Source organism: Ochotona princeps, chromosome 2 (genome assembly GCF_030435755.1).
Source record: "Ochotona princeps isolate mOchPri1 chromosome 2, mOchPri1.hap1, whole genome shotgun sequence".
NCBI lineage: Eukaryota > Metazoa > Chordata > Mammalia > Lagomorpha > Ochotonidae > Ochotona > Ochotona princeps.
In genome coordinates, this window is record NC_080833.1 from 104967620 (window position 1) to 104991774 (window position 24155).

At 49.6% G+C, this 24155-nt stretch overlaps 3 protein-coding genes across 9 annotated transcripts; all 3 read left to right on the plus strand.

Moving 5' to 3' along the window:
* The first annotated feature begins 310 nt into the window (after positions 1-310).
* C2H1orf54 (chromosome 2 C1orf54 homolog) lies at positions 311-9156 on the plus strand. Of its 5 annotated transcripts, none has more exons than XM_058660200.1 (6): positions 314-500; positions 850-908; positions 2346-2468; positions 3218-3276; positions 3676-3798; positions 8233-8361. In XM_058660200.1, exons 2-6 carry the CDS (start codon positions 863-865, stop codon positions 8356-8358), a joined length of 477 nt encoding a protein of 158 aa, XP_058516183.1. In that variant the 5' UTR covers positions 314-500; positions 850-862; the 3' UTR covers positions 8359-8361. The 5 variants fall into 5 exon arrangements, with proteins under 5 accessions (XP_058516184.1, XP_058516183.1, XP_058516181.1 ...); XM_058660198.1 differs by having other exon boundaries at positions 855-908; XM_058660197.1 differs by lacking the exon at positions 314-500 and adding an exon at positions 9066-9156 and having other exon boundaries at positions 762-908.
* Positions 9157-9929: 773 nt separating this feature from the next.
* Positions 9930-14857, plus strand: CIART (circadian associated repressor of transcription). Of its 3 annotated transcripts, XM_058660196.1 has the most exons (7): positions 9930-10143; positions 10313-10690; positions 11365-11776; positions 11944-12019; positions 12510-12588; positions 12695-12806; positions 14200-14857. In XM_058660196.1, exons 3-7 carry the CDS (start codon positions 11429-11431, stop codon positions 14653-14655), a joined length of 1071 nt encoding a protein of 356 aa, XP_058516179.1. In that variant the 5' UTR covers positions 9930-10143; positions 10313-10690; positions 11365-11428; the 3' UTR covers positions 14656-14857. The 3 variants fall into 3 exon arrangements, with proteins under 3 accessions (XP_058516179.1, XP_058516178.1, XP_058516177.1); XM_058660195.1 differs by lacking the exon at positions 9930-10143 and having other exon boundaries at positions 10268-10690; XM_058660194.1 differs by lacking the exons at positions 9930-10143; positions 10313-10690 and adding an exon at positions 10724-10882.
* Positions 14858-19421: 4564 nt separating this feature from the next.
* MRPS21 (mitochondrial ribosomal protein S21) lies at positions 19422-23609 on the plus strand. Its single transcript, XM_004588851.3, has 2 exons — positions 19422-19643; positions 23309-23609. The coding sequence occupies exons 1-2, from the start codon at positions 19561-19563 to the stop codon at positions 23487-23489; spliced, it is 264 nt and encodes an 87-aa protein (XP_004588908.1). The 5' UTR covers positions 19422-19560; the 3' UTR covers positions 23490-23609.
* Positions 23610-24155: the final 546 nt, after the last annotated feature.

The window sequence follows — 24155 nt, forward strand, 5'->3', positions numbered from 1 at the left end:
AATGGAAGATCTTTCTCTGCTTCTTTCCTTCACTCTGTAAATCTGACTTTCCAATAAAAATAAAATAATTTTTGAAGTAAATAAGTAAATAAATAAACCACTAATGGTAGGATAAAAACGCTCCTCCTGTGGGCTTGAAGGCAGCAACTGAAAGTGGGATATGGGGCCAGGCACCCGTGGAGGAAAAGAACTTGCCTACTCTTCCTCCTTCCATCTTCTGTGGAGGAAGTTCCGAGGTGAGGTAGAGTTAGCTCTTAACCAAAGAGGAAATAACTGGCCTCGTCAGAGATTCCTATCAGAGCCAGTGTGGCAGGTGCTTTGAGACTCAAACAACAATAGATAAATGTTGTTCCCATTCTCCATGAGTGAGGCTGACCAAGGACAGGGGCTATTTTGAGTCCAGAAGAACACTCACCCTTCCTGAAAACATTTCCACAGCAGTGGCGAAAGAGGCTGTGTGATGACTGCGAGAGAAGGACGACTCTGGACAAGTCACAATGGTCAGTTAGGGATGTGACAGGGAACCTGGGTTTTGGTAAGGACTGAGAGACAAGATGGAAATGATACAGGATGGGAAGCTTCTTTGCAGGCTTTTTTTGAGTCCAGAATGGACATGGACGAGTTTGCATTAAAATCCCCTTTGCCTGTCTGTCTCAGCAGCTCTGCTCTAGCTGGGGACCGGTAGTAACTGAAGATGCAGGCTGAGCAAGTGGGCGTGGAATTCCGCCCCCTGGGAGAAGAGTGGCCAACGCTCCCTCCCAGCCTTGAGGAGCGGGGGAGGCGGGCTGAGTTTGGTGGGAAACGCTGTAATTTCCTTTTTTTTTTTTTTTTAACTTTCACGGGCGATAGTACAGAATCCAGAATGGATGTCCTCTTTGTAGCCATGCTTGCTGTGCCACTTAGCCTGGGTAAGTCTATATGCCTCTGCCAGAACTTTTGTGCCAGGTCTTCTACCATAAATGGGTTGGGAGAAGAAAAAGTAGTCAGGAAAGGACAAGAGGTGCATTGCTGGAGGGGGTAACAGCCCTGCGTTTGGGTCTGTGCTGGAGTCCTGCGGGTGGGAGCAGAGTAAAGAGCTGGAAGGCAGAGCCAGGGAAAGAGCAGAAGGGAAAGGCTTAGGCAGGATGGAGCCCCAGAGTAGGGAAGGGCCTAGCCAGAATGAACCCATTTCTCCATCATCAAAGAGTTGATCAAGACACAAATTGCATGGGAATGGCGGAGAGAGGCCATGGAGGGGGAAGCCAGGGTGCCTCCTGGACGGAGGGTTAGGGAGCAACCTTAGTAAGGAAGGACAGAGACACAGGCCTGGGCTGACCTTTAGGGTAGTGGAAAGCTGGCTTGAGGACAGAAACACAGGCGTGGGTTAGTTTTTGGAAGGGTAGTGGAAAGCCAGCTGCCTTCTGGGACGAAGCCCCTAGAGTAGCTTGGCTCCTTCCCTCCTTTGTTTCTTAGGGCGCCAGGTGTGTCTCATCGTTTCCTCTTCCTCTGGACTCGTGTCATTAGCGTGGGTTTGGAGGGAAAGCAGACAGGGAGGCTGAGGGCAGTTTTTAGCAGGAGACTGGAGTTCTTTTTTTTTAAGATTTATTCATTTTTATTGGAAAGGCAGATATACAGAGTGGAGGAGAGACAGAGGGGAAGATCTTCCGTCTGATGATTCACTCCCCAAGTGAGCCGCTCCAAAGCGGGGAACCAGGAGCTTGTTCCCAGTCTCCCACACGGGTGCAGGGTCCCAAGGCTTTGGGCCGTCCTCCACTGCTTTCCCAGGCCACAAGCAGGGAGCTGGATAGGAAGTGGAGCTGCCGGGATTAGAACCGGCGCCCATATGGGATCCCGGGGCGTTCAAAGCGAGGACTTTAGCGATTAGGTCACGCCGCTGGAGTTCTTGATTCAGTCACCTCCAAGCCACATATTTTTAGTTCTGGAAAGGAAGAAAAACTCATGGAGACGGGTCATTTGATTCAGCTGACTCATTTTAAGAAAACGGATGTCCAAGGGCTAGTTCAAAGCTATTCTGCTGGTTAGCAGGAAAGTGGCAGTAAACTTCCATCCCAGTGCCTGAGGGTGTGTGAGTCAATTGCCGGTCACAGACCCAACAAAGCCTGCAGCACACCCAACAGAAGACTTGGTGCTTTTCATTTCTGGTTTCTCTCTTCCTACATTCTTGGGCTTGATCTTTCCTTTGGGCTTATGATATGTGAAGAGATCTGTTTTCTGCTCAGGCCTCATTACAGACCCAGAGCTGCAAAGACTAACAAGGGTTAGGGGTGCAGAAGAGGGGAGGGGAGGCAGAAAGAAAGCAAACCAGTAGACCTGGTGTCAACTCCAGATGTCCTTTGGTTGCTAAGGTGTCCCAGATGCTGGATCTGTAGTCCTTGTCCCGACGGAACCAGAATATGGGGATGAGGAAGGACTTGAGGAGGTGGAGTATTATCAGGTGGCCTATTATTATACGATCACCCCCAGTTATGGTGAGTATGTGAAGAGCTCTGACTCTCCGTGTGGTAGAGTGGGGAGAAGCTTCAGGCATATTTGGTCCTCATGTCATCTTGGTCCCTCATTTCACAACAAACTAGGAGAAATTGGGTCTGAACAAAAGCTGGCCTGGCTTGTGAGCTGATTTCTCAGGCTGGTGACTTTTCATTCTTCAAAAAATGGCTGAAACAACTTAAATTTTTTTTCCGACTTTGTAAATTACTTTAGATACCAGATTGAAACTCTAAAAAAAGCATTCATGGTCACAGATTTTTTTTTTGTAAAGATTTATTTGGAAACTCAGATATACAGAGAGAAGGAGAGACAGAGAGGAAGATCTTCTGTCTGCTGGTTCACTTCCCAAGTGACCGCAAGAGCCAGAGCTGAGCTAATCCGAAGCCAAGAGCCAGGAGCTTTTCCTGGGTCTCCCATGTGGTGCAGGATCCCAAAGCTTTGGGTTGTCCTTGACTGTTTTCCCAGGCCACAAGCAGAGAGCTGGATGGGAAGTGGGGCCACCAGGACATGAACTGGCACCCATATGGGATCCTGGCATGTTCAAGGCGAGGACTTTAGCCACTAGGCTACCATGCCCAGCTTGGTCATAGATATTTTTAATCCTAAAGTTCATTAGAACCGAATTATGTTAATAAAGTTTGCAACTTGAGCAAACTGAGATATTCCAAGCAGCTTCTTCTGTCATTTCTGGATCCTTCGTCATTACTGATTTTTTTTTTCTCCTGCACAGATGACTTTAGTCCAAATTTCACCATTGATTATTCAACGTTTGATTTGGAAGACAGGTTGGTGAGTGACCTCTTCAGCTAAGACAAGGGTCAAAGAGAAACTGGGCCATGTTGAAATGCAACTGATTATCAGGAATCGAAATAATTTTTAGATGAAGGGAAACTAGGAAGTAGGCCCAGGATGCATTTGCTCATGAAAGCAGGGAAGGGAACGAACGCCCATAACTCAGCAGGTTTGCTGTAACCCTGAGGAAGGGAGGGGTGGTCCTTGAGTCCTGGAGCCAGGTGTGTGGGTTGGGTGTGAAATATGCAGGCACATGGGTTGGGGGGGGGGTCCATGGCCTTAACGAAGTCGTGTGTGTGTGTGTGTGTGTGTGTGTGTGTGTGTGTTTAGTGGGTGGTGGTCAAGGAAAGATCTCCAAATGGAGACTCTACTGTTTCCTAATCTTGTTGAGAACAGGATGCATTGGCTAAGGATGTATCAGCAACAACAGAAGCAGTGGAGACAACCATCAGTTTTGGAACAGAACGCAGCACAGATCACCCAGAGCCTGTAACGGTAACACCAACCATAAGGGAGACAGTAAGTGAACGGGAGTCCTGGATGGGCCGGGGAGACCAGAAAGCCCTTCCCTTGAGGAGATCCCAGGAGTAGTCACAGGAGTGGAAAACAGGAGTGGATGGAGGCACCAAACAGCTGGTACCATACAGTGGGTTTCCATTGCCACTCGGCTAGCATATCTTGCACTGAGATTTGGTGCAAACCTGATAGAGAAAACTGGGAAAATTTGGTGCCGCTGAATTCCAGTTTGCTAGTACTTACTATGTGTACAACCATGCCCAAGGCTGCTGAGGGTGGTGATGCTGTTGCTGCCCTTCAGGCATTCATGAAACTCAAGTTTCCATTTCGGAAGCACTTCCAACCAAATGAAAAGGGATGTTGCTCACGTGTAATTTTGACAGTTTGCAACGTAGGTAAGTGCCTTAGCCAGTGCAAGGATCAGTATAGACTAGAGTGCTTGGCAAGGAGGCTAGCAGGGGATTACACTTGAGGTACATCTTGAAGGGTAGATAAGCTGCTATTGGTGGGAAGCAATGAAAGGATGCAAGTGATTAGGAGGAAAAATACAAGAGTGCCAGGGCTGCCTATGTGACAGCAATAGAACAGGCTTGGTCAGCCTAGCAGAAAGGGTATGACGGAGGGAGAGAGTCTATGGAGGAGAATAGGAGGAGTTCAGAAAAAGAAGTTTTAAATTTGAAAAGTGTTTTTTAAGTTAACAGACATTTTACATTTTGAGGAGGCTGGAGGCAGGTTTTGGTCCCTATCTGACTAGACTGCGTTCCAGGTCCCTGCAGCATGTTCGATAAGCACAGCTCCCCAAAAAATGATTAAAGCAAAAAATAAAATGTGTGCTTGGTCATTTCACCTACAACAACACAGGGCCAAATAATATTCTGAGGTGTCAGGCTGAATTTGAACTGATCAGCAATTGGGAGCATGGTCAATTCTTTGGAATGATCAGAACATGATGAAAGTGATATTTTCAAAGATGTATTTATTTTTATTTGAAAGGCAGATTTTACAGAGTGAAAGAGAGCTAGAGAGAGAAGGCCTCCATCCACTGGTTCACCCCCCAAATTGGGCCAAAGCGAAGCTAATCCGAAGCTGGACACCAAGAGCTTCTTCTGGGTCTCCCACATGGCTGCAGGGGCCCAAGCACGTGGGCCATTATCTGCTGCTTCCCCAGGTCATAAGCAGGGAGCTGTATCAGAAGCAGGGTAACAGGCCCAGCACAGCAGCCTAGTAGCTAAGGTCCTTACCTTACATGCACCAGGATCACATATGGGCGTCAGTTCTAATCCCGGCAGCTCCACTTCCCATCCAGCTCCCTGCTTGTGGCCTGGGAAAGCAGTGGAGGACAGCCCAAAACCTTGGGACCTTGCACCCACGTGGGAGACCCGGAAGAAGCTCCTGGCTCCTGGCTTCAGATTGGCTCAGTTCCAGCCGTTGTGGTCACTTGGGGAGTGAACCAGTGGATGGAAGATCTTCCTTTGTGTCTCTCAGTACATCTGCCTTTCCAATAAAAATAAGTAAATCTTAAGAAATCAATAAATTTTTAAAAATCTAACTTTTCAGTCTAAATAAATGAATCTGAAAAAAAAAAAAGAGTAGCAATGCCTACATGGATGCCAGCACCACATGGCAAAGGACTAGCACAGTGTACCACAATGCTGGTCTCAAACACAGTATTTTAGAGAGCTGTTTATCTAGTTGTCTGCAGGATTAATGTAAGGGAGAGATACATGAGAGTTGCCTTACTCCAGAAACACTCTGGGAGAGGCTTGGAATTCAAAAATAGCATTATGAATGAAGGGGGAAAAAGGAAATGTTTTAAAGAAAATGTCTGGATTAAGTGATTTCATTTGAGGATCAAATGAAGAGACTTAAAAATCTAATGGTCTTATTTTTATGTTTTTGTAAGATTTATCCATTTTTATTACAAAGGCAGATTTACAGAGAGAAGGAGAGACTGAGAAAAAGATCTTCTGTCCGCTGATTCACTCCCCAAGTGGCCACAATGGCCAGAGCTGAACTGATCTGAAGTGAGGAGCTTCTTCCAGGTCACCCATGTGGAAGTAGAGTCCCAAGGCTTTGGGCCGTCCTTGACTGCTTTCCCAGGCCACAAGCAGGGAGCTGGATGGGAGATGGAGCAGACAGGACATGAACCAGCTCCCATATGGATTTAACCACTGAGTCACAGTGCCAGATGCAACTTAAGCAGCTTTAAACATGGATATCTGGGTAAATGACTGACCAAAATGTGAACTATGGGAGGCCAGGGTGGGTTATAGGGAAAGTTATGAATTTGGAAGCTGAATTTATGGTAGTAGCTCTATGAGGATGTCTTCAGGGTAGTTGAACTAGGTCAGAGGTAAAACACAAACTCACAGTTATAAAAGCATGAGCTTGGTCCCAGCATGGTAGCCTAGCAGCTTCAGTCCTTGCCTTTTGCGCACCAGGATCCCATTTGGGCGCCGGTTCTAATCCTGGCGGTCCCGCTTCCCATCCAACTTCTTGCTTGTAGCCTGGGAAAAAAGTCAAGGACGGCTCAGAGACTTGGGACTCTGTACCCGCGTGGGAGACCTGGAAGAAGATCTGGGCTCCTGGCTTCGGATGGGCGCAGTTCCGGCCATTATGGCCGCTTGGGGAATGAATCAGAGGATGGAAGATCTTCCTCTCTGTCTCTCCTCCACTCTGTATATCAGACTTTCCAATAAAAATAAAATAAAACTTAAAAAAAAAAAGGTATGAACTCAACCATGCATACAACCATGGGCCACTGTCTGTAGCAAGCAAAACGAAGAGGAATCGGACAAGGACAGACTGGAGAAGTAGGCAGATAGCCAAGTTCATACTACATGCCCCAAAAGAGGAAGTTTCACATAGCCAATCAAGATATCCCAAGAAGCCACAGCAGATGTCATGGGGAACTCCCACAAAGGTAATTTTAGGGGCCTGGCGCAGTAGCCTAGTGTCTAAAGACCTCTCCTTGCAACCACCTGGGATCCCATCTGGGCACTGGTTCGTATCCCGCTGACCCACTTCCCTTCCAGTTCCCTGCTGTTGACCTGGGAAATCAGTAGAGGATGACCCAAAGTCTTAGGACTCTTCACCCACATGCAAGACCCAGAAGAAGCTCCTCACTTCAGATCAGCTCAGCTCTGGCCATTGTGGCTACTTGGGGAGTGAATCAGCAGATGGAAGATCTTTCTCTTTGTCCTTTCTGTAAAATCTCCCTTTCCAATAAATATGAATAAATACTTTTTTAATTTAAAGATTTATTTTATTTTTATCGCAAAGTCAGTTATACAGAGAAAGGGAGAGACAGAGAGGAAGATTTTCCGTCCAGTGATTCACTCCCCAAGTGACTGCAACAGCCAGTGCTGCACTGATCCGAAGCCGGGAGCCCAGATCTTTTCTGCCACGTGAGTGCAGGGTCCCAATGATTTGGGCCATGTTCGACTGCTTTCCCAAGCCACAAGCAGGGAGCTGAATGGGAAGCAAAGTGGCCACTGGGATGAGAACCGGCGCCCATATGCAATCCTGGCACATTCAAGGCAAGAACTTGAGCCACTAGGCTACTATTCCAGGCCCAGATATGTTTTTTTTTTATTGTAATCACTACACATAAAACATCTTATTATAACAATATTAACAGGACAGTTTCTATCAATGTAAATGTAAATTGAGGAGACAATTTATTGTTATCTGAAGTGGGCACAATTTGTTACGACAGACTTCTAGGAAATAGTGCACATAATGTTTTCCAACACTCTGTCCTATGTATTCTTTTTTTTTTTTTTTTTTACTAATTACATTGCATTATGTGACACAGTTTCATAGGCTCTGAGATTCCCCCCACCCCTCCCCAAACCCTCCTCCCATGGTGGATTCCTCCACCTTGTTGCAGTATTATAGTTCCAATTCAGTCAACATTCTTCCATTGCAAGCATATACCAAGCATAGAGTCCAGAATCTTATTGTCCAGATAAATTCAACGGTTTCTTGGGGAGACCATCTCTGGTCTGAAGGTAGAGCTGGCAGAGCCAGATACGGTTTTTTAAAGCACATAAGTAGGCTCCCTCCAGGTTGTAAAATCCTTGAGAACAAAAGTCAGATCTGCACTGGAGCTTAGCCAACAGGCTGAGAAGTGATCTGATTTATATTCCCCCCATAGTACCTAGCACAGTGACTAGCATTGTGTTGTGCAGGGAACAAGTTAAGACAACAATGTTCTTGAACCGAGCTTGCCTCATAGGCCTGGTCAGGGGTGGCTGAAAGGCACTGAGGAAAGGACTGCCTCAGTGATGCAAAGAGAGCTGGGTCTTTCATTAAGCCCACAAGGAAAAGAGAGGAGGGTGTCAAGAGCTGGCAGTCCTTCCCCAGGTTGTGCCAGGGGAGCAAAGGCGAGGGGGGTACTTGGCTAACTGCCTGGGGCCAGGTGTATTTTTGCAGAGTTCAGTTCTGGATGGTGCCTTTCAGGAGGATGCTGTTGAGGATGGTGCTGTGGCTCGTCTGCCGGATCCCGTTTCCCTCCTCCTGCCGTGGGCCCTCGTCCAGGGAGGGATGCGTTTCTTGTAAAAGGTGAGAATACACTCACTGACCTTGCAGGGGGGTTGGGAGGAGTTTGTCATTCTTCCTGGAATCGCTAGCAGTTGTTTCCAGCCTGGGTCATTAAGGAAGAGGGGTCATCTAACCCTAAAGTGGAGGAGACTGGGTGGAGTTGGAAGGGTAGAGCCTTTTTGTGGAAGGAGTCAGTTTTTCTGAACTGGGAGGACTTCCCAAGCTCCCAGATCAGAAGCAGATGGAATTGTGTCCTGAGGAGTCAGAGCTGCTTCCAGCCTGGCCTGGTTGGCCTGGAAGGGGCCAGAGGGCAAAATGGGTGGGTCCCGCCACCTGCTGGAGATCCGAAGGCAAAGTTCAGGGACTGAAGGGAGTGGCGGGTCCCGAAGGTTCAGGAGGATGGGAGGGGGGACAAAGCTGAAGGGAAGACAAGGCCGTAGTACAGGGAAAGAATGGAAGCTGGGCTTCTACATGACATGACGGTAGAAGAGATTTAAGCAGGAGAGGGACTAGGTCCTTCCCAGGTGACACCTCAGGGAAACCCCAGCTCAGGAGGTGAACTCTGGGCATGACATGACGGTAGAAGAGATTTAAGCAGGAGAGGGACTAGGTCCTTCCCAGGTGACACCTCAGGGGAACCCCAGCTCATGAGGTGAACTCTGGGCAGTTTTCATACAGATGTATGACATGGAGGGATCCCTCTAACCCGTTTCTGTGTTTTTTAGGTGAGAGAATGCTGTTACGACTCTTAGAATGGAGCCTTGGCAAGAGAAAACTGAACGATAAAATCTATAATAAATAACCTGGTTACTGTCTGTGTCTTCCTGAAGTCTTCAAAAATCAGGACACTCAAGAGGGTGTCAGGGTTTAGGGGTGGGAAGGGTGGTGTGCAGCCATTAAGTAGAGGGGAGCTATGGACCCCAAATAAACTTGCAACCTAGGAATCTCAGACAGCAGGTGTATCCACAGTGCTAGTTCCACCGTTCTGCTTGCTAGGTATGGCATTGAGATGGTGTGTACAGGGAAACAGGGTTAAGGTTTACTTAGGAACCTTTGAAGAATATTAAGCACAGGTGGAACTGCAATATAATGAAAATGTTCACACCTCCTTCCCACCCCATGCCCCGTGCAGTAACTACAGCGGGGATGTACACGATTCCTATTATTAATTAGGATTTTTTTTAAAGATTTTATTATTATTGGAAAGCCGGATGTACAGAGAGGAGGAGAGACAGAGAGCAAGCTCTTACATCCGATGTTTCACTCCCCAAGTGAGCCGCAACGGGCCGGTACGCGCCAATCCGATGCCGGGAACCAGGAACCTCTTCTGGGTCTCCCACGCGGGTGCAGGGTCCCAATGCATTGGGCGGCCTCGACTGCTTTCCCAGGCCACAAGCAGGGAGCTGGATGGGAAGTGGAGCTGCCGGGATTAGAACCGGCGCCCATATGGGATCCCGGGGCTTTCAAGGCGAGGACTTTAGCCGCTAGGCCACGCCGCCGGGCCTATTAATTAGGATTTTTTAAAACACTCCATCCTGCCCCCTTGCGGTCTCTCGGCTGCCGTCTCCCCATTGTTTCTCTGGCAGTACTGCCAAGGGTCAGGCACAGGCACGTTCTAGCCTGGGCCTGGCCGCCCTCCGTCCTTCACGGCCGCGCGACCGTTCTCCAGAGATAAGAGGAAACTGGACTCGGAGCTGGGCAGGACTCCCAGGGCTGGGAATCGGAGGCCCCAGAGCGCTCGGCTTTGACCTCTAGAGTCGTGGCGGGCTGGCATCCGAGCTGGGAACGTGCATGGCCGGTTATGTAAGGAGAGGGATTGCAGGAGCGCGGCGGGAGCCCGGGAGGACGCCGTGTTCCCAGCCGCATTCCCCACCCTCCTCACCGAGCAGGGCACCCAGCTCGGAAGAGGGAGGGAGAGAGGGCAGGCACGAGGGCTGGGCCTCCGGGAACCACTCGCTCGCACACGTTGCAGACTCCAGGCTCGGCGGGTTTCCACGTGCTGCGCTCGTGAGCGGAGGCGCCCCAGCATCAGGCCCTGGAGTCGGGTCCGGAGGCGGGACCGCGTCCCGAACACGCGTCTGCAGAGGAACGACCAGTGTCTGCACGGCAGGCCCATGTGTCTCCCGCGCATCACCATCCTATTTAAGGCCACGGGCCCCGCCCTGCCCCCGCCCTTCCGCCTCCTTTCCTAACAGCACCCGGGCCTCTCGGCTAGCCGCATGGAGGGGCGGAGCTCGGAGTGCTGCCCTCCCGGCCAATCACCGCACGGCCGATTCTCGGTTGGCCACGGCCCCGGAGCGCTGTAGCCAATGGGCCGAGAGGCTCGGGAACGGGCGTCACGTGTTACCGGGTAGATGGCCAATGAGGGCGCGGGATCTGTGTACGCAGGGGGCAGGCACGTGCCGAGTCGCACGTGTCTGGGAGGGGAGAAGGGGCGGGACCGGCCAGGAACGAGTCGGAGGCGGTGGGGTTAGCTGGAGAACGGCAGGGACTTGAGTGGGAGCTGCACGCGGAGCCTGGGGGCCCGAGCCGACCCATCCAGGTAAGGGGACTTGGAGGGCGAAGAACCAGCCGCTGGGGAGGACGGGACGCGCCTGATCCCGCTCCTGGGAGGGATTGCATCACCTGGCAGGCGCTGACCCCAGGAGGGACCAGCAAGAGGGGTGCAGGGCAGGAGACCAGGCTCGGGGCGGGGTGGCAGGACGGTTCCCGTTGGGACGCTGGCAGGGTCCGGGTGCCCGGGTTTCTGCCGCTCGCTTGAGGTGGGTGCGGGCTGCGGATGGGCGGCCGGGTGGAGCGGGCAAGGTGTCCAGTTGGGGTTCAGCTGGGGACTGAGGAAAGCGCAGGCAGAGGATCGGTCCTGCAGGGGCCAGGCTTGCCAACCTTCCCAGGGTTTTAAGGGACACCATCTTTTCTATGGTTCCCCGGGCGGGGGGTGGGAGGGAGCAGAGAGAAGAGGTTTTGGCCCCATGCAGTGCAGTCTCATAGCTTGTCCCTCTGATTTCAGTTTCTGTCGCTTTGCAGGCTCCCCTCGCTGGGTCCTCCCTCCAAGGAGCTGCTTTGCTAGTCCTTGCTACCGGACGGACCTATGAATTCTCCATCTAGCGTCTCCTCCTCTTCCTCTCTCTCTTCCTCTTGGTCCACTTCCCCGGTGAACAGTGACTGTGGCTTTCCCTCTGACAGTGAGAGAGAGGACAACGGGGTGCGTGGGTCTTGGCCGGACCCTGTGGGGCCCGGGGGAGGTGCTCGACCCAGCCCAGGGCCCATCCGCTGCAAGCATCGCCCCAAGGTCTGCAGTCACCACCAGCACACAGCATCCCATCCCGAGCAACAGCAGCGGGGATCTGGGACCAGGAGATCCAGAGATGGTGAACTGGAGACCGATGGGAGTGGCCGGAGTTGCACCACGGAGGGAGACCTGCTCTTTGCTCAGAAAGTAAGAGAAGGCAGGATGTGACACTCTCCCAGTGTGGTTATGGCGGCAGCTGGTTGAGAAGGCTCTAGAAAGGACAGGCTTCCAGAGTTGCAGTGGAGGAAGAGTGGCTGCTGGTGCGAGCCATCCCTGGTCTCCTCCTCACCAGCTTCTGTCTTGCCCTCTTACAGTGTAAAGAGCTCCAAGGATTCATTCGTCCCCTCACAGACCTGCTCAATGGGCTGAAGATGGGTCGTTTTGAGAGAGGTAATCATCCAATGGGTTGCGTCCTTTCGGGCTAGGTTCTCTACATATGCATTTAAAAAGACTTAATTTACTTGAAAAGCAGTTACAGAGAGAAGGAGGGACAGTAAGAGAGATCTTCTGTCTGCTAGTTCACTGCCCAAATGGCCACAACTGCCAGAGCTGAGCTAATCTAAGGCTAGGAACTTCCCCTGGGTGCAGGGACCCAAGCATGTGAGCCACCCTCCACTGCTTTCCCAGGCCAGAAGTGGGGAGCTGGATGGGAAGTGAAGCAGCCGGGACACTGGCAGCCATTTGGGATGCTGGCACCACCGACAGAGGATTGGCCTGTGATGGCAGGGCTGGCCCTTAAATATGTATCAAGTCCTTCTTTGATGGCTGCATCCTCTGTGTTTGTCTCTGTGACTTGCCTTCTTTCACCGAATCAGTGTTAACCTCCTTGGGTTCTGCCTGGAGCGGGTGACCTGTCTGAATCCCAGGCTCTCGGTTGCAGGGTTGAGCAGCTTCCAGCAGAGTGTGGCGATGGACAGGATCCAGCGGATTGTCGGTGTCTTACAGAAGCCACACATGGGGTAAGTCCCCTTGGTCCTTTCCTCAGGGCCTTGAAAAAAGGAGAGCTCTCCCATCCTGTCTTTTGTCCCCTCATGTAATGGCTTTCTACAAATGTCTGTTACACAGAGAGCGTTACCTGGGAACGCTGCTGCAGGTGGAGGGGATGTTAAAGACTTGGTTTCCTCATGTAGCTGCGCAGAGCACATCCCTAGGTGGACGGAGGCAGCTGCTAGCTAAGGTAAGAACTGAAAACATCAGGATGGCAGGGAACTCACCAGGAAGTGACGTGCACACTCACCAAGGGCCTCTCCCACCCAGCTGCTTCTGGTCTTTTTTCTGTTTTTCCCCTTCAGGTTTTTTTTTTTTTTTTTTTTTTTTTTTCCAGGAAAGGGAGTAAGGAGTGCTTAAGCTTCCCACATTGTCCTAAAGGACATTGCATTCCCACCAGCGTCTGTTTCACTTTCAGTCACTGGGAAGAACTTGTTGAAGTGTACCGCTGCCCCTTGGGGGTTTGCAGTCCATCTGCGTCTCTCACCTTTTCACCAGGCTTTGGCCTCATACAGAAGGAGGCCTCTGCTCGCTCTCCTCCTCCCCGCTCTACTGCCCCAATCTTCTCCCTTCCTCTCCTCGATCTTGCCCCATTCTCCCCATACCAGACCAACTCGTGTGAGTTTTCACAAGAGGCACGAGGTGGCAGATGGGGGAGGGCTGAAGAGATGACCTGCCGTGGGAAGTGACCTATTTTCTGTCTCGTCAAATAATAGGGCATTTAGTGGCCATTCAGATAATAGAGGAGAGATTCCTGGAGATAATGGCCAGTCCTTGTAGTCAGTCATGACAAGAGAGTAACTGGTTAGAATATAAGCAAGAGTATCTTGCCTTCACATCAGCCCATGTTTTTGTTTATGTTTCATTTTGTTTTCAAGTAACATACTGTAGAAAATTAGAATTTACAATACAGAGCCTGGGGACAGGTTTCCAGTTAAAAACACACTTTTCTATAAGGAAGTTTTTTATAAGATTTATTTACTTTTTCTGTTGGAAAGTCAGATTTACAGAGAGGAGCGACCAAGATCTATCTGTTGGCTCACTCCCCAAATGGCCACAATGGCTGGAGCTGAACCGATCCGAAGCCAGGAACCAGGAACTTCTTCCCAGGTCTCCCATGTGGGTACAGGGTCCCAAGGCTTTGGGCCATCCTCAACTGCTTTCCCAGACCACAAGCAGGGAGCTGGATGGGAATGGAGCAGCCAGAATATGAACCAGGAGCTATATGGGATCCTGGCAGTTGCAAGGCAAGGACTTTAGCCAGTAGGCTACTGCGCTGAGCCCAGGAATTATTTTATAAATACTGAGAACCTATGGGACTGTTTGCTTTATTCTGTTTATCTCCGAAAATCCAACACCTACTTAAGTGTGTAGTGTATACTGCACCCTCCCGTATGTGTAGAAGAAAGCATGAAAATTTAATTTGCTAAAAAATGTTGCTTAATCCCAGCCTGGCAAGAATATATATGTTACATGAAAAAGGTTATGTTTACATTGTAAATTGAGTTCTCAAGGAGAACAAAGGTTTAAGAAGTGAAATCTGAAAACTTTGTCCAGCTTTTTTCTCACTTCTGCCCTTTTAGCATTTTGCAAGCCTTCCCAGTGATTCAGTTGCTTCCGTTCCTGCACCTGCAGCAGAAACAGCGGGTCAGGCCCAGCTAGGCCACGTGGTTTTCAGACAGCCTTGGCATCTCTCGGAATGGCCAACCATGAATCTCACCTGGATCCACACCGCTCCAATTTGCAACCCCCCTCTGAGTTCCCCAGGTACCATCTCCTTTAGCCGTGGTCCTTTAGGCACTGGGACTGGCATCGGTGTCATTCTTTGGCTCCAGCATGGAGTGCAGCCCTACAACCACTCTGCCCCAGCCACTCCAGTTCCACCTACTGTAACACCTCCTGCTGTCCCCAGTGAGGCTAAGAAACTATCTGGAGAGGGATCTCGTTGTCACAGTTTGCCGGTAACTATGCAATCAGACTGGAGTTGTAACTGCACCTCCCCGGGCCTGTGCAGCGAGGCCAAAGAGATGGCCACATGACGTTTAAAACAGCAGATGGGAAGCCGTCCTCTAGTTGCTCCAGCTTCCTGTCTCAACCCCTAACACAGGGCGTGTAGCCAAGCCTTTGGAATTTCCAATGTCTGTAAATAGCTGTATAGGCATTTTTTTTTGTTTTACTTTTAATGTGTGATTTGTGCTGAAGGGAAAAAAAAAGCTTTTCTGATTAAAAAAGATTTTTTTTTACTCAGTCTGCTGCCTCAAATACCAGTCTCTTTCGTCAGAGCTACAGAAAACAAGAGGGATGGGAATGTTTGCAGACACTAGCTCTGCCGAGGGCGAGTCTGGGTGGGCCTGTGTGAGCTCTGTGAGTGAGGCAGGGTGACAGAGAGGTGCCCTTGGGACAGGGACACAGTTCAGAGTTGAGCTGTTGTTGGAGTTGAGGGCTGGAGACAGGACATTTACCTCAGTGTCTTGTCCCTGGGTGAGCATCCAGCTGCCCCAGCCCTGCAGGTTCTGCTGCTCTGAGATCTCTCCTTGCTTGGATACGCACCACTGAGGCTTGGTGTGTGTGTGGGGGGGGGTGAATGTTGCTGGCAGAGGAGGGGCACAAGGGCCGGAACAGCCACTGGGGCAGGTGATCCTGAAGAGGGCGGGGGGAGAGCCAGGCGTGCTGATACGCAGGACATCATCCTGATTCAAAAATCTGCATCCACTAGACATGCTAGACTAAAGAGACAAAAATGGAGTCCGTGCATACATGCATTTCTATAGCTTCCTGTGCATTTCTCTTGGACTTGTCCCAGTTTCCTCCAAAAGCATTTTCTCGCCTCTCCTAAGCCTCTGTAGTGTACTAGACAATCCTGCCATCCTAGTCATGGCTTAGAGGCTCCTGAGCATGCTTCTTGTAGCTTGTCGTACATCAGTCCCCCTTTCTCACACCCTGTTCCTGGTAATTGCCTCCCTTTTTTTAGGAGTTGCTGACTTCCTATCCAGGGTAGATTTGGCTGTGTGTGCTTTTGATTTTCTCTTACGTTGGAAACTTCCATTGTGGCATGTACCGTTTCTTACATTGCAACGCCAGTTTGCTCTTCATGTACTTAGCATTTGTCCATGGAGTGTGACTTGGTCTCCCAGCCCATATCTGAGCCTGCCCATACCTTTCTCATCTGTGTTGTTTCACACTCTTTCTGATTCCCCTCCATCTCTCAGTGATGATCCCCTTACAGCAGCTTCCCAAGTTACTCTGGATCCCGCCCAATCAGTATTGTGAGGCAGGTTACACCTGAGCTCCAGCTAAACCCGCCATACTGTGTTCTCTGTGCCACCTGACACTCCTGATCGCCTACTGAAATGCTCCGCCAGCGGGTTCCATGACAGCCGACTCTCCAAGTCTCTTCTTACTTATCTGGCAGTGACGTCCAGTTCCCTGAGTGGCCCCATGTCTGCCTACTCCCAAGCATGGGTGTTCCTGTAGGCTCAGGCCTTGGCCCTTTTCTCTATTCACATGAAAATTACATATTCTTTCCTGGTTCTCACTGTTGCATCAACCCTGCACCCACATGGGAGACCCAGAAGAAGCTGCAAGCTCCTGACGTTAGACTGGCTCAGCTCTGGCTGTTGGCAGCCATTTGGGAAGTGAAACAGCAGAAGAAGTCTTCCCTTTATCTGCCTCTTTTCCCTGTGTAACTTTGCATTTTTGATGGAAACAAATCTTCAAAAAATAAAATATTGCTTCTTTTATTTTTATTTTTTTAAAAGATTTATTTCTTTGGGCCCGGCGGCATGGCCTAGCGGCTAAAGTCCTCACCTTGAAAGCCCCAGGATCCCATATGGGCGCCGGTTCTGATCCTGGCAGCTCCACTTCCCATCCAGCTCCCTGCTTGTAGCCTGGGAAAGCAGTTGAGGACGGCCCAATGCATTGGGACCCTGCACCCCTGTGGGAAAACCCGGAAGAGGTTCCTGGTTCCCGGCTTCGGATCGGCGCAGCACCGGCCCGTTGCGGCTCACTTGGGGAATGAATCATCGGAGGAAAGATCTTCCTCTCTGTCTCTCCTCCTCTGTGTATATCTGACTTTCCAAATAAAAAGAAATAAATCTTTTTTTTTTAAAAGATTTATTTTTATTACAAAGTCAGATATACAGAGAGGAGGAGAGACAGAGAAGAAGATCTTCTGTCCGATGATTCACTCCCCAAGTGACCCGCAATGGCCGGTACTCTGCCGATCCGAAGCCAGGAGCCAGGAATTTCCTCCAGGTCTCCCACGCGGGTGTAGGGTCCCAAGGCTTGGGCCATCCTTGACTGCTTTCCCAGGCTACAAGCAGGGAGCTGGATGGGAAGCAGAGCCACCGGGATTAGAACTGGCATCCATATGGGATCCCGGCGTGTACAAGGCGAGGACTTTTAGCCGTTAGGCCACTGTGCCGGGCCCTTGCCTTGAATCTTTTTACAAGCTGTTTAACCTTTCTACTTTTTAAAAAATATCTATTTCCTTATATTAGATAGTCAGGTATACAGAGAGGAGAGACAGAAAGATCTTCTGTCCTCTGGTTTACTCCTCAAGTGGCCACAGTGATCAGAGTTGAACCGATCTGAAGCCAGGAGCCTGAAGCTGCTTCTGGGTCTCCCACGCGGGCCATCCTCAACTTCTTTCCCAGACCACAAGCAGGGAGGTGGATGGGAAGCGAAGCAGCTTGGACACCACCCAGCACCCACATGGGATCCTGACGCATTCAAGGCAAGGACTTTAGCCACTTGGCTACTAAGTTAGGTCCAAGATTGATTATTTTTACTTTAAGACAGATTTTACAGAGGGAGAAATAGACGTTTCATTTGCTAGTTTACCCTTCAATGACCGCCATGACCAGAGCTGAATTAATCTGAAGCCAAGAGCTTCTTCCGGTTTTCCATGCGGGTGCAGGGGCCCATTCCCAGGCCATAAGTAGAAAGCTGATCTGAAATGGAGATGCCAGACCAGCACCACACAGGACGCCAGTGCTGCAGGTGGAATATGAGCCTACTATACCACAGCACTGACTCCTAGACCTGTTTTTTAAATAAGGCAACTGGAACACAGTTATGCTCATTTGTTTATGTATTAAATGAGCAGCTCTGGCTGCAAAGGGAGAGTAGCTGCAACAGAGATGTAAGACATACAAAACCTAAAATATTTGGCATCTGGGACTTGCTAGAATTCAACCTCAGTGTACTTCCTTATCTGTATAGTAGGACTAGTGTCTACTCTTTTGAGCTTACAAAATTGTGATAGAAATCAAATGGGGGTTGGTGTGTGTGGGGGGAGCAGCATGAGGCTCAATTGGTTAATTTTCCACCTGCAACTACCAAGATCCCATTTGGGTGCCAATTCATATCCCAGCTGCTCCACTTCTCATCCAGCTCCTGGCTTCCTGCTTATGGCCTGGGAAAGCAATAAAGGACAGCCCAAAGTTTTGGGACCCTGCACCCATGTGGTAGACCTGGAAGAGACTCCAGGCTCCTGGCTCCCCATCAGTTCAGCTCCACTTGCTGCGGACATTTGTGGAATGAACCAGTGGATGGAAAATCTTTCTCTGTCTTTTCTTTTATCTGTATATCTGGTCTTCCTTTCCAATTAAAAAAAAAAAAACTTCAAAAAATGATACTTTTTTTAGGGAGAAAAAATTTTTTAAAGTGTAGCTGGATTCACTCTTCAGGCAATAGTTTACAAATCCCTGGCTTAAGTGACTTGCTCAAGTTCATGTGCCTGATGACTCTCAGAATTGAGACAGAATCGAAGTCTCCGGGGCTTCTAACCCAGTATCCTTCTACCATATTATGCTGTGGTCTGTGTGATTCATTTTCCATCTATTTGCTGCTTCCTTGTTTTACTACTTGTCTTTACGGCTACATAGTATCTTCTTGTAGTCCAAGAGACACTGGGATGGTATCAGTCGCATTTGGCACAAGGCAGAGATATTGTAAGTTTGCTGATGAGCACAGTGATGTCTAGGTCTAGTTTTATTTTGGCTTTTTGGATTCAGCGTAATTACCCTGAGGGGATGGCGGGTAGGGCTTACCTTTCCACTAGCCTGTTGAGAATTCCTATTTGTATGTGAGGGTATGTGTGTTTAGGAGCCCTAACATCCAAACCGTGAGTATTTAGAGAGCTACAAATAAAAGAAAAAGGAATGTTGTGGCTCCAGTGAGGAAACAGGTGAGACAAACAGCAAAGAAAAGTCAGAGCTCGCTTCTTTCTCGTCCTTCGTTCTCAGGCACAGAGGGCTGCGAAGCGATTTTCCACCGAAAGTCCGGGTGCTTTGCCAAGAAGAAAACTAGAGCACGCGCAGGACGCTCTACCCGCTTTTCTCTCTCTAGCCCCCCCCACCCCCCATTTAAAAAGCTGCTTTAGCTAATTTCCAAGATTTCACGCTGTGCAATTGCGCTGACCTCCTCCTCCGTGGGGCACTACGACTCCACGGAAAGGCGAAGAACCTGTCGGCGGCGGCGTGTTGCTTTCTCGGAGTCAGACCACAGCCCGGCACCACCGAGCGCACAGGCGCGGTTTCCTACCCGGCGCGGCGCTGGGGACGCCGTCGTTTCCGCTTCCGCTCGCGCGCCGGTTCGGGGTCAGCGGGTGGTGAGGACGCCGCGGGCACCGGGGCCACGGCCGTGGTTGGTGCGGGCGGCGGACAGGCAGGTCAGTGCGTGAGTAGCCGCCGCTCGCGCCTCGTGTTTCCCTGGTGTCTCTCTCACTTTCTGCTTAAGCTAGGGTTCGTCTCGGCAGCGGGCCGGGGTGTAGAGGTCCACGAGCAGGTGTCGCGCGTGTCGGAGCCCGTGGCTCTCCCAGATGTCGCGGTAGCCGCGCCGTGGACGCTTCCACGGTGCCGTGTTGTGTGTGACCTGGTCTTGGCTCGCCCTTTTCTTCCTCATCCTTTAGCTCTCGCCGAGGAAAGACTTCATTGAAGGTCATGGCAAAGCACCTGAAGTTCATCGCCAGGACTGTCATGGTGCAGGAAGGAAACGTGGAGGGTGCCTACAGGACCCTGAACAGGTAACTGGGAAGAGCCGGAATCACGCCTGCCTTGGTGCGCTGTAAGGTGTGACTGTAGGTTGCTCTGGAACCAGCACCAGGCCTCTTGGAAATTCTCAGCCCCTTCAGTTTATCATCTAAAAAAAAAAGCCCCTCCCCAAAGCTAACCTACAGCGTTAATGCAGCCAGCTGCTGTGGCTTGAGAGATGGCCTTGGATTTTATCCAAAGTAGCTCAGAAGAGGTAGTAATGTTGTTGGGAAGGGCAGGATGAACAGAAAGCTGAGGGAAGGATTGTTGAGGGGATGAAGCTGGGGCCCAAAGCGAATTCAGGTGGGATTCAGAGGTGGAAAGGGATTCAGAGTTTGAAGCAGAGTTGAGGCATAAAAAAATGGTAAGTGCATGTAACGTAGCCAAGTTGAAAGGTCTTGGAAATTGGGGCTGGGATTTAACATAGGGCTAATGCCTCAACCACTTCCCAGGCTCGTGAGCAGGAAGCTGGAACGGAAGCGGTGCAGTCAAATCACCAGCCAGTGCCCACTGGGGATGCTGGTGCTGCAGACGGTGCTTAGCGCACTGTGCCACAATGCTGGTAACTTTTTGTGAACTTTAGAAGCCCTTTTTTACATAGAACTGGCCTCTTTTTTTTTTTTTTAGTGCATTTATTATTTTTGATGTTGAAAAGGGTGTATGCCTATGTGGGCCACTGACTAGGGTGGGGAGCATCAAGGTATGGGGGAAAATGGATGAGACAACTACTTTCAATTTTTTTTTTCTTGCTGTATCTCGGTGAAGCGGGGATGGATGGGGTTGGACTCCCAGCAGCCCAACCACATCAGCGCCTGGGGATGGGAGTGCTGGTCCTCTGCTTTGGGACCCTTCATATTATAGCTTTATTTGACAAGTCAGGAAGCCTAGAAATACTGTAGTTTTCTGAGAATTGGAAAGGTCTACAGTAGTGATTTCCCAGTTCAGAATCATTGTTTCATTTGGTTTAAATGCCAGTGGGGCACTTGGGATTGAGAGGGCGAATGAAAGGATTTTTTTTTTTTTTAGATTTATGTATTTTTATTGCAGTCAGATATACAGAAAGGAAGATCTTCCATCCAATGGTTCACTCCCGAAGTGACTACAATGACCAGTGCTAATCTGAAGCCAGGAGCCAGGAACTTCCTCCAGGTCTCCCACACGGATGCAGGGTCCCAAGGCTTTAGGTCGTCCTCAGCTGCTTTCCCAGGCCACAAGCAGGGAACTGGATGGGAAGTGGAGCTGCCGGGATTAGAAAAAGAAAAATGGGATCCTGGTGTATTCAAGGCGAGGACTTTAGCCGCTAGGCCATTGCGCCAGGTCCCGGAATTTCTTTTTTCTTGAGAATCATTTATTTGAAAAAGATTTACAGAGAGAAAGGAAAGAGATATTCCCAATCACTGGTTCTTTCCCAAAATGGCTGCAGCAGCCAGTCTGTGCCAGGCCAAAGCTAGGACCCAGGTATTCCATTCTGGTCACATGGGGATGGCAGGGGCCCAAGAAATCAGGCCACCCTTCATTGTCCTGCCAATTACATCAGCAGAAAGCTAGGTCCAAAGTGGAATAACTGAGACTAGAAACAACATTCTGATTAGGATGCGGGCATCCCAAGTAGCAGCTTAACCCTGGCCCCCCTTGTCCTTTTCGAAGGATTTGGAGGTGGCCATTTGGCTTAGCAATATAGCTGGATGCATTATTGGAGCGCCTGAGTTCAAGGCCCAGCTCCACTCCTGCTTGTAGCTTCCTGCTGATCTGGACCCTAGGAAGCAGCACGTGATGTCTTGGGTAGCTGATCTCTGGCACTCCTATAGGAACCCGCTTAGAGTCTGGGCTTCCGGCTTTGGCCTGCCCATACCCGAGCCAGCCATTGTGGTCTTCTGGAGAGCGAACTAGCAGAGGGGAACTTGTGTGAGCATTTGTGTAACTACACACTCATTCGCTCTCTCTGACTCTCAAATTAAAAAAAATTTAAACACTTTTAAGGAACGTGGTCTTGGGTGAACCTGGTCCCCTGATTGTGTGCGCGTGCCAGTCACATTCTTGGGCAAGGACTGTCCCCTTGCATTTTCATTCTGGGAGTAAAAATGATTAAGTGCCAGATAGTTTCATTTCTGTTTCATTTCTTTCTATATCTGCTTATACCCCAACTCTTACTTCAGAGTTTCTAGTGGCATTTCTTTTTTTATTTTTTTAAAAATATTTATTTTTTTTTATTGGAAATTCAGATATACAGAGAGGAGGAGAGACAGAGAGGAAGATCTTTCATCCAATTGTTCACTCCCCAAGCGGCCGCATCAGCTGGAGCTGAGCCAATCCGAAGCCAGGAGCCCACTCCAGGTCCCCCATGTGCGTGCAGAGTCCCAAGACCTTGGGCTGTCCTTGACTGCCCTCCCAAGCACAGGCAGGGAGCTGGGTAGGAAGAGGAGCAACTGGGACATGAATGTGGCATCCCAGTGCATGCAAGGCAAGGACCTCAGCCACTAGGCCACCGCACCAGGGCCCAAGGCTGTTTTTGTTTTGTTTTTTAAACTCCTAGTTGTATCAGGAGTGTAATAAGGACCATTTCTTCTGTATTTGCATAGACCCAGACATTTTTTTCAGACTATAGATTTAAGCTGTGTCATTTCTTAAGCATAAAGGATGGGAGGTACTATGAGTCAACTGTCTTATCCTCTGCCTACAAGTGGTGGGATTCCATATAGCCCTGGGTCATGTTTTGGCTGCTCCACTTCCCATCCAGCTCCTTACTTATGGGAAAGAATCTGAGAATGCCTCAGGACTGGCCCCCTTGCACATGCATAGGAGACCTGAAGGAGGCTGCTGGCTTCAGGTTGGCTCAACCCTGGCCATTTTGGCCATTTGTGGAATGAACTAACAGATGGAAAATCTCTCTTTCCTTCTCTCTGTAAATCTACCTTTCCAATAAAAATCAAATTTTAAAAACACACATTAGGGGCCTGGCGCAATAGCATAGTGGCTAAAGTCCTTGCCTGCCATGCGCCGGGATCCCATATGGTTGCCAATTCTAATCCCAGCGGCCCCACTTCCCATTCAGCTCCCTGCTTGTGGCCTGGGACAGCAGTTGAGGATGGCCCAAAGCCTTGGGACCCTGCACCCGTGTAGGAGACCTGGAAGAGCTCCTGGCTCCTGGCTCTGGATTGGCTTAGCTCCAGCCATTGTGGTCACTTGGGGAGTGAACCATCAGATGGAAGATCTTCCTCTCTGTCTCTCCTCCTCTCTGTATATCTGCCTTTCCAATAAAAATAAATAAATCTTAAACACACACTCACACACACAATAGGAATCACCCCTTGTGATTTTTTTTCCTACCAGAAACAACTCCCTACTCGGTTGAGCATTAGTGTCAGAGGGAACTCGTATTTTTGTGGGGCTGTGTCATCCCTTGAGGCTTGTGATAGAAGAAAGTGTGAAAACATGAACTCTGACCACTAGCTCTCCAAGGGCCGTGAGCATGTAATTGCCTTTTAATTTCCCCACAGTTTGTTACTGGAACCCCTGGAAGTGGGTAGCTAATGCTATATTGCTACCACTTCCAACTGTCATCTTTATGAACAATAGTTTGGTCAGTTGGCTTCATCTGTGAACTGAGGGGAGTAAGAATGAACCCAAGCCTCTAACCATATTGGCTGCCTTTTCACAGAATCCTCACTATGGATGGACTCATTGAGGACATTAAGCGACGGAGGTACTATGAGAAACCGTGCCGCAGGCGACAGCGGGAAAGCTATGAAACTTGCAGGCGGATCTACAACATGGAAATGACTCGAAAGATCAACTTCTTGATGCGAAAGAATCGAGCAGATCCATGGATGGGTTGCTGAGGCCTGGGGTGCAAGACCCGGGATGAAAACTTTCGTGCATTTCCACTTCTAACCCCGTTATCTGTTCTGTTTTTTAATCTATAATAAACTCAATCACATGCATGCAAGAAGACTTGCAAATACAGAAGCAATTTCATTAGTCTGCAGTGGTCCTTCTTTTTTATTAAATGAAAGAGCAACTGAGCCCAAGGTCCACGTGGTGAAGGAATAGAATGGTGGCTGCCAAGGCTAGAGAGGGGCATGAAGAGTTACTCTTTGTCTAGTGGACATAAGAGTTTCTGTTGGCAAAGACCAAACAGTTTGGAAGATGGATAGTAGAAGGTGATTCTACAAAAAATGAGTTTAATGTCTGACCTATACAAGTAAATGGTTAAAGTGATAAATTTTATTATGAATATTGCACTGTAAAAACATTTGTTTAGGGCCCAGTGCAGTAGCACAGCAGCTAAAGTCCTCGCCTTGCACATACAAGAATCCCATATGGGCCCTGGTTCTAATCCAGATCCCTGCTTGTGGCCTGGGAAAGCACTCAAGGACGGCCGAAAGCCTTGGGACCCTGCACCCGCGTGGCAGACCTGGAGGAAGCTCCTGGCTCCTGGCTTCAGATTGGCTGTGCTCCAGCCCTTGCGGCCACTTGTGGAGTGAATCATCAGATGCAAGATCTTC

Bases quoted from the DNA above. Each gene is read 5' to 3' on its own strand.
- MRPS21 (XM_004588851.3), top strand. From the start codon at position 19,561: ATGGCAAAGCACCTGAAGTTCATCGCCAGGACTGTCATGGTGCAGGAA. The intron at 19,644-23,308 runs GTAACTGGGAAG...GCCTTTTCACAG, and splicing joins GCCTACAGGACCCTGAACAG to AATCCTCACTATGGATGGAC.
- C2H1orf54 (XM_058660198.1), top strand. From the start codon at position 461: ATGACTGCGAGAGAAGGACGACTCTGGACAAGTCACAATG. The intron at 909-2,345 runs GTAAGTCTATAT...TTGGTTGCTAAG, and splicing joins TGCTGTGCCACTTAGCCTGG to GTGTCCCAGATGCTGGATCT. The intron at 3,277-3,675 runs GTGAGTGACCTC...TGTTGAGAACAG, and splicing joins TTGATTTGGAAGACAGGTTG to GATGCATTGGCTAAGGATGT.
- CIART (XM_058660196.1), top strand. From the start codon at position 11,429: ATGAATTCTCCATCTAGCGTCTCCTCCTCTTCCTCTCTCTCTTCCTCT. The intron at 12,020-12,509 runs GTAATCATCCAA...TCTCGGTTGCAG, and splicing joins GATGGGTCGTTTTGAGAGAG to GGTTGAGCAGCTTCCAGCAG. The intron at 12,807-14,199 runs GTAAGAACTGAA...CTGCCCTTTTAG, and splicing joins GGAGGCAGCTGCTAGCTAAG to CATTTTGCAAGCCTTCCCAG.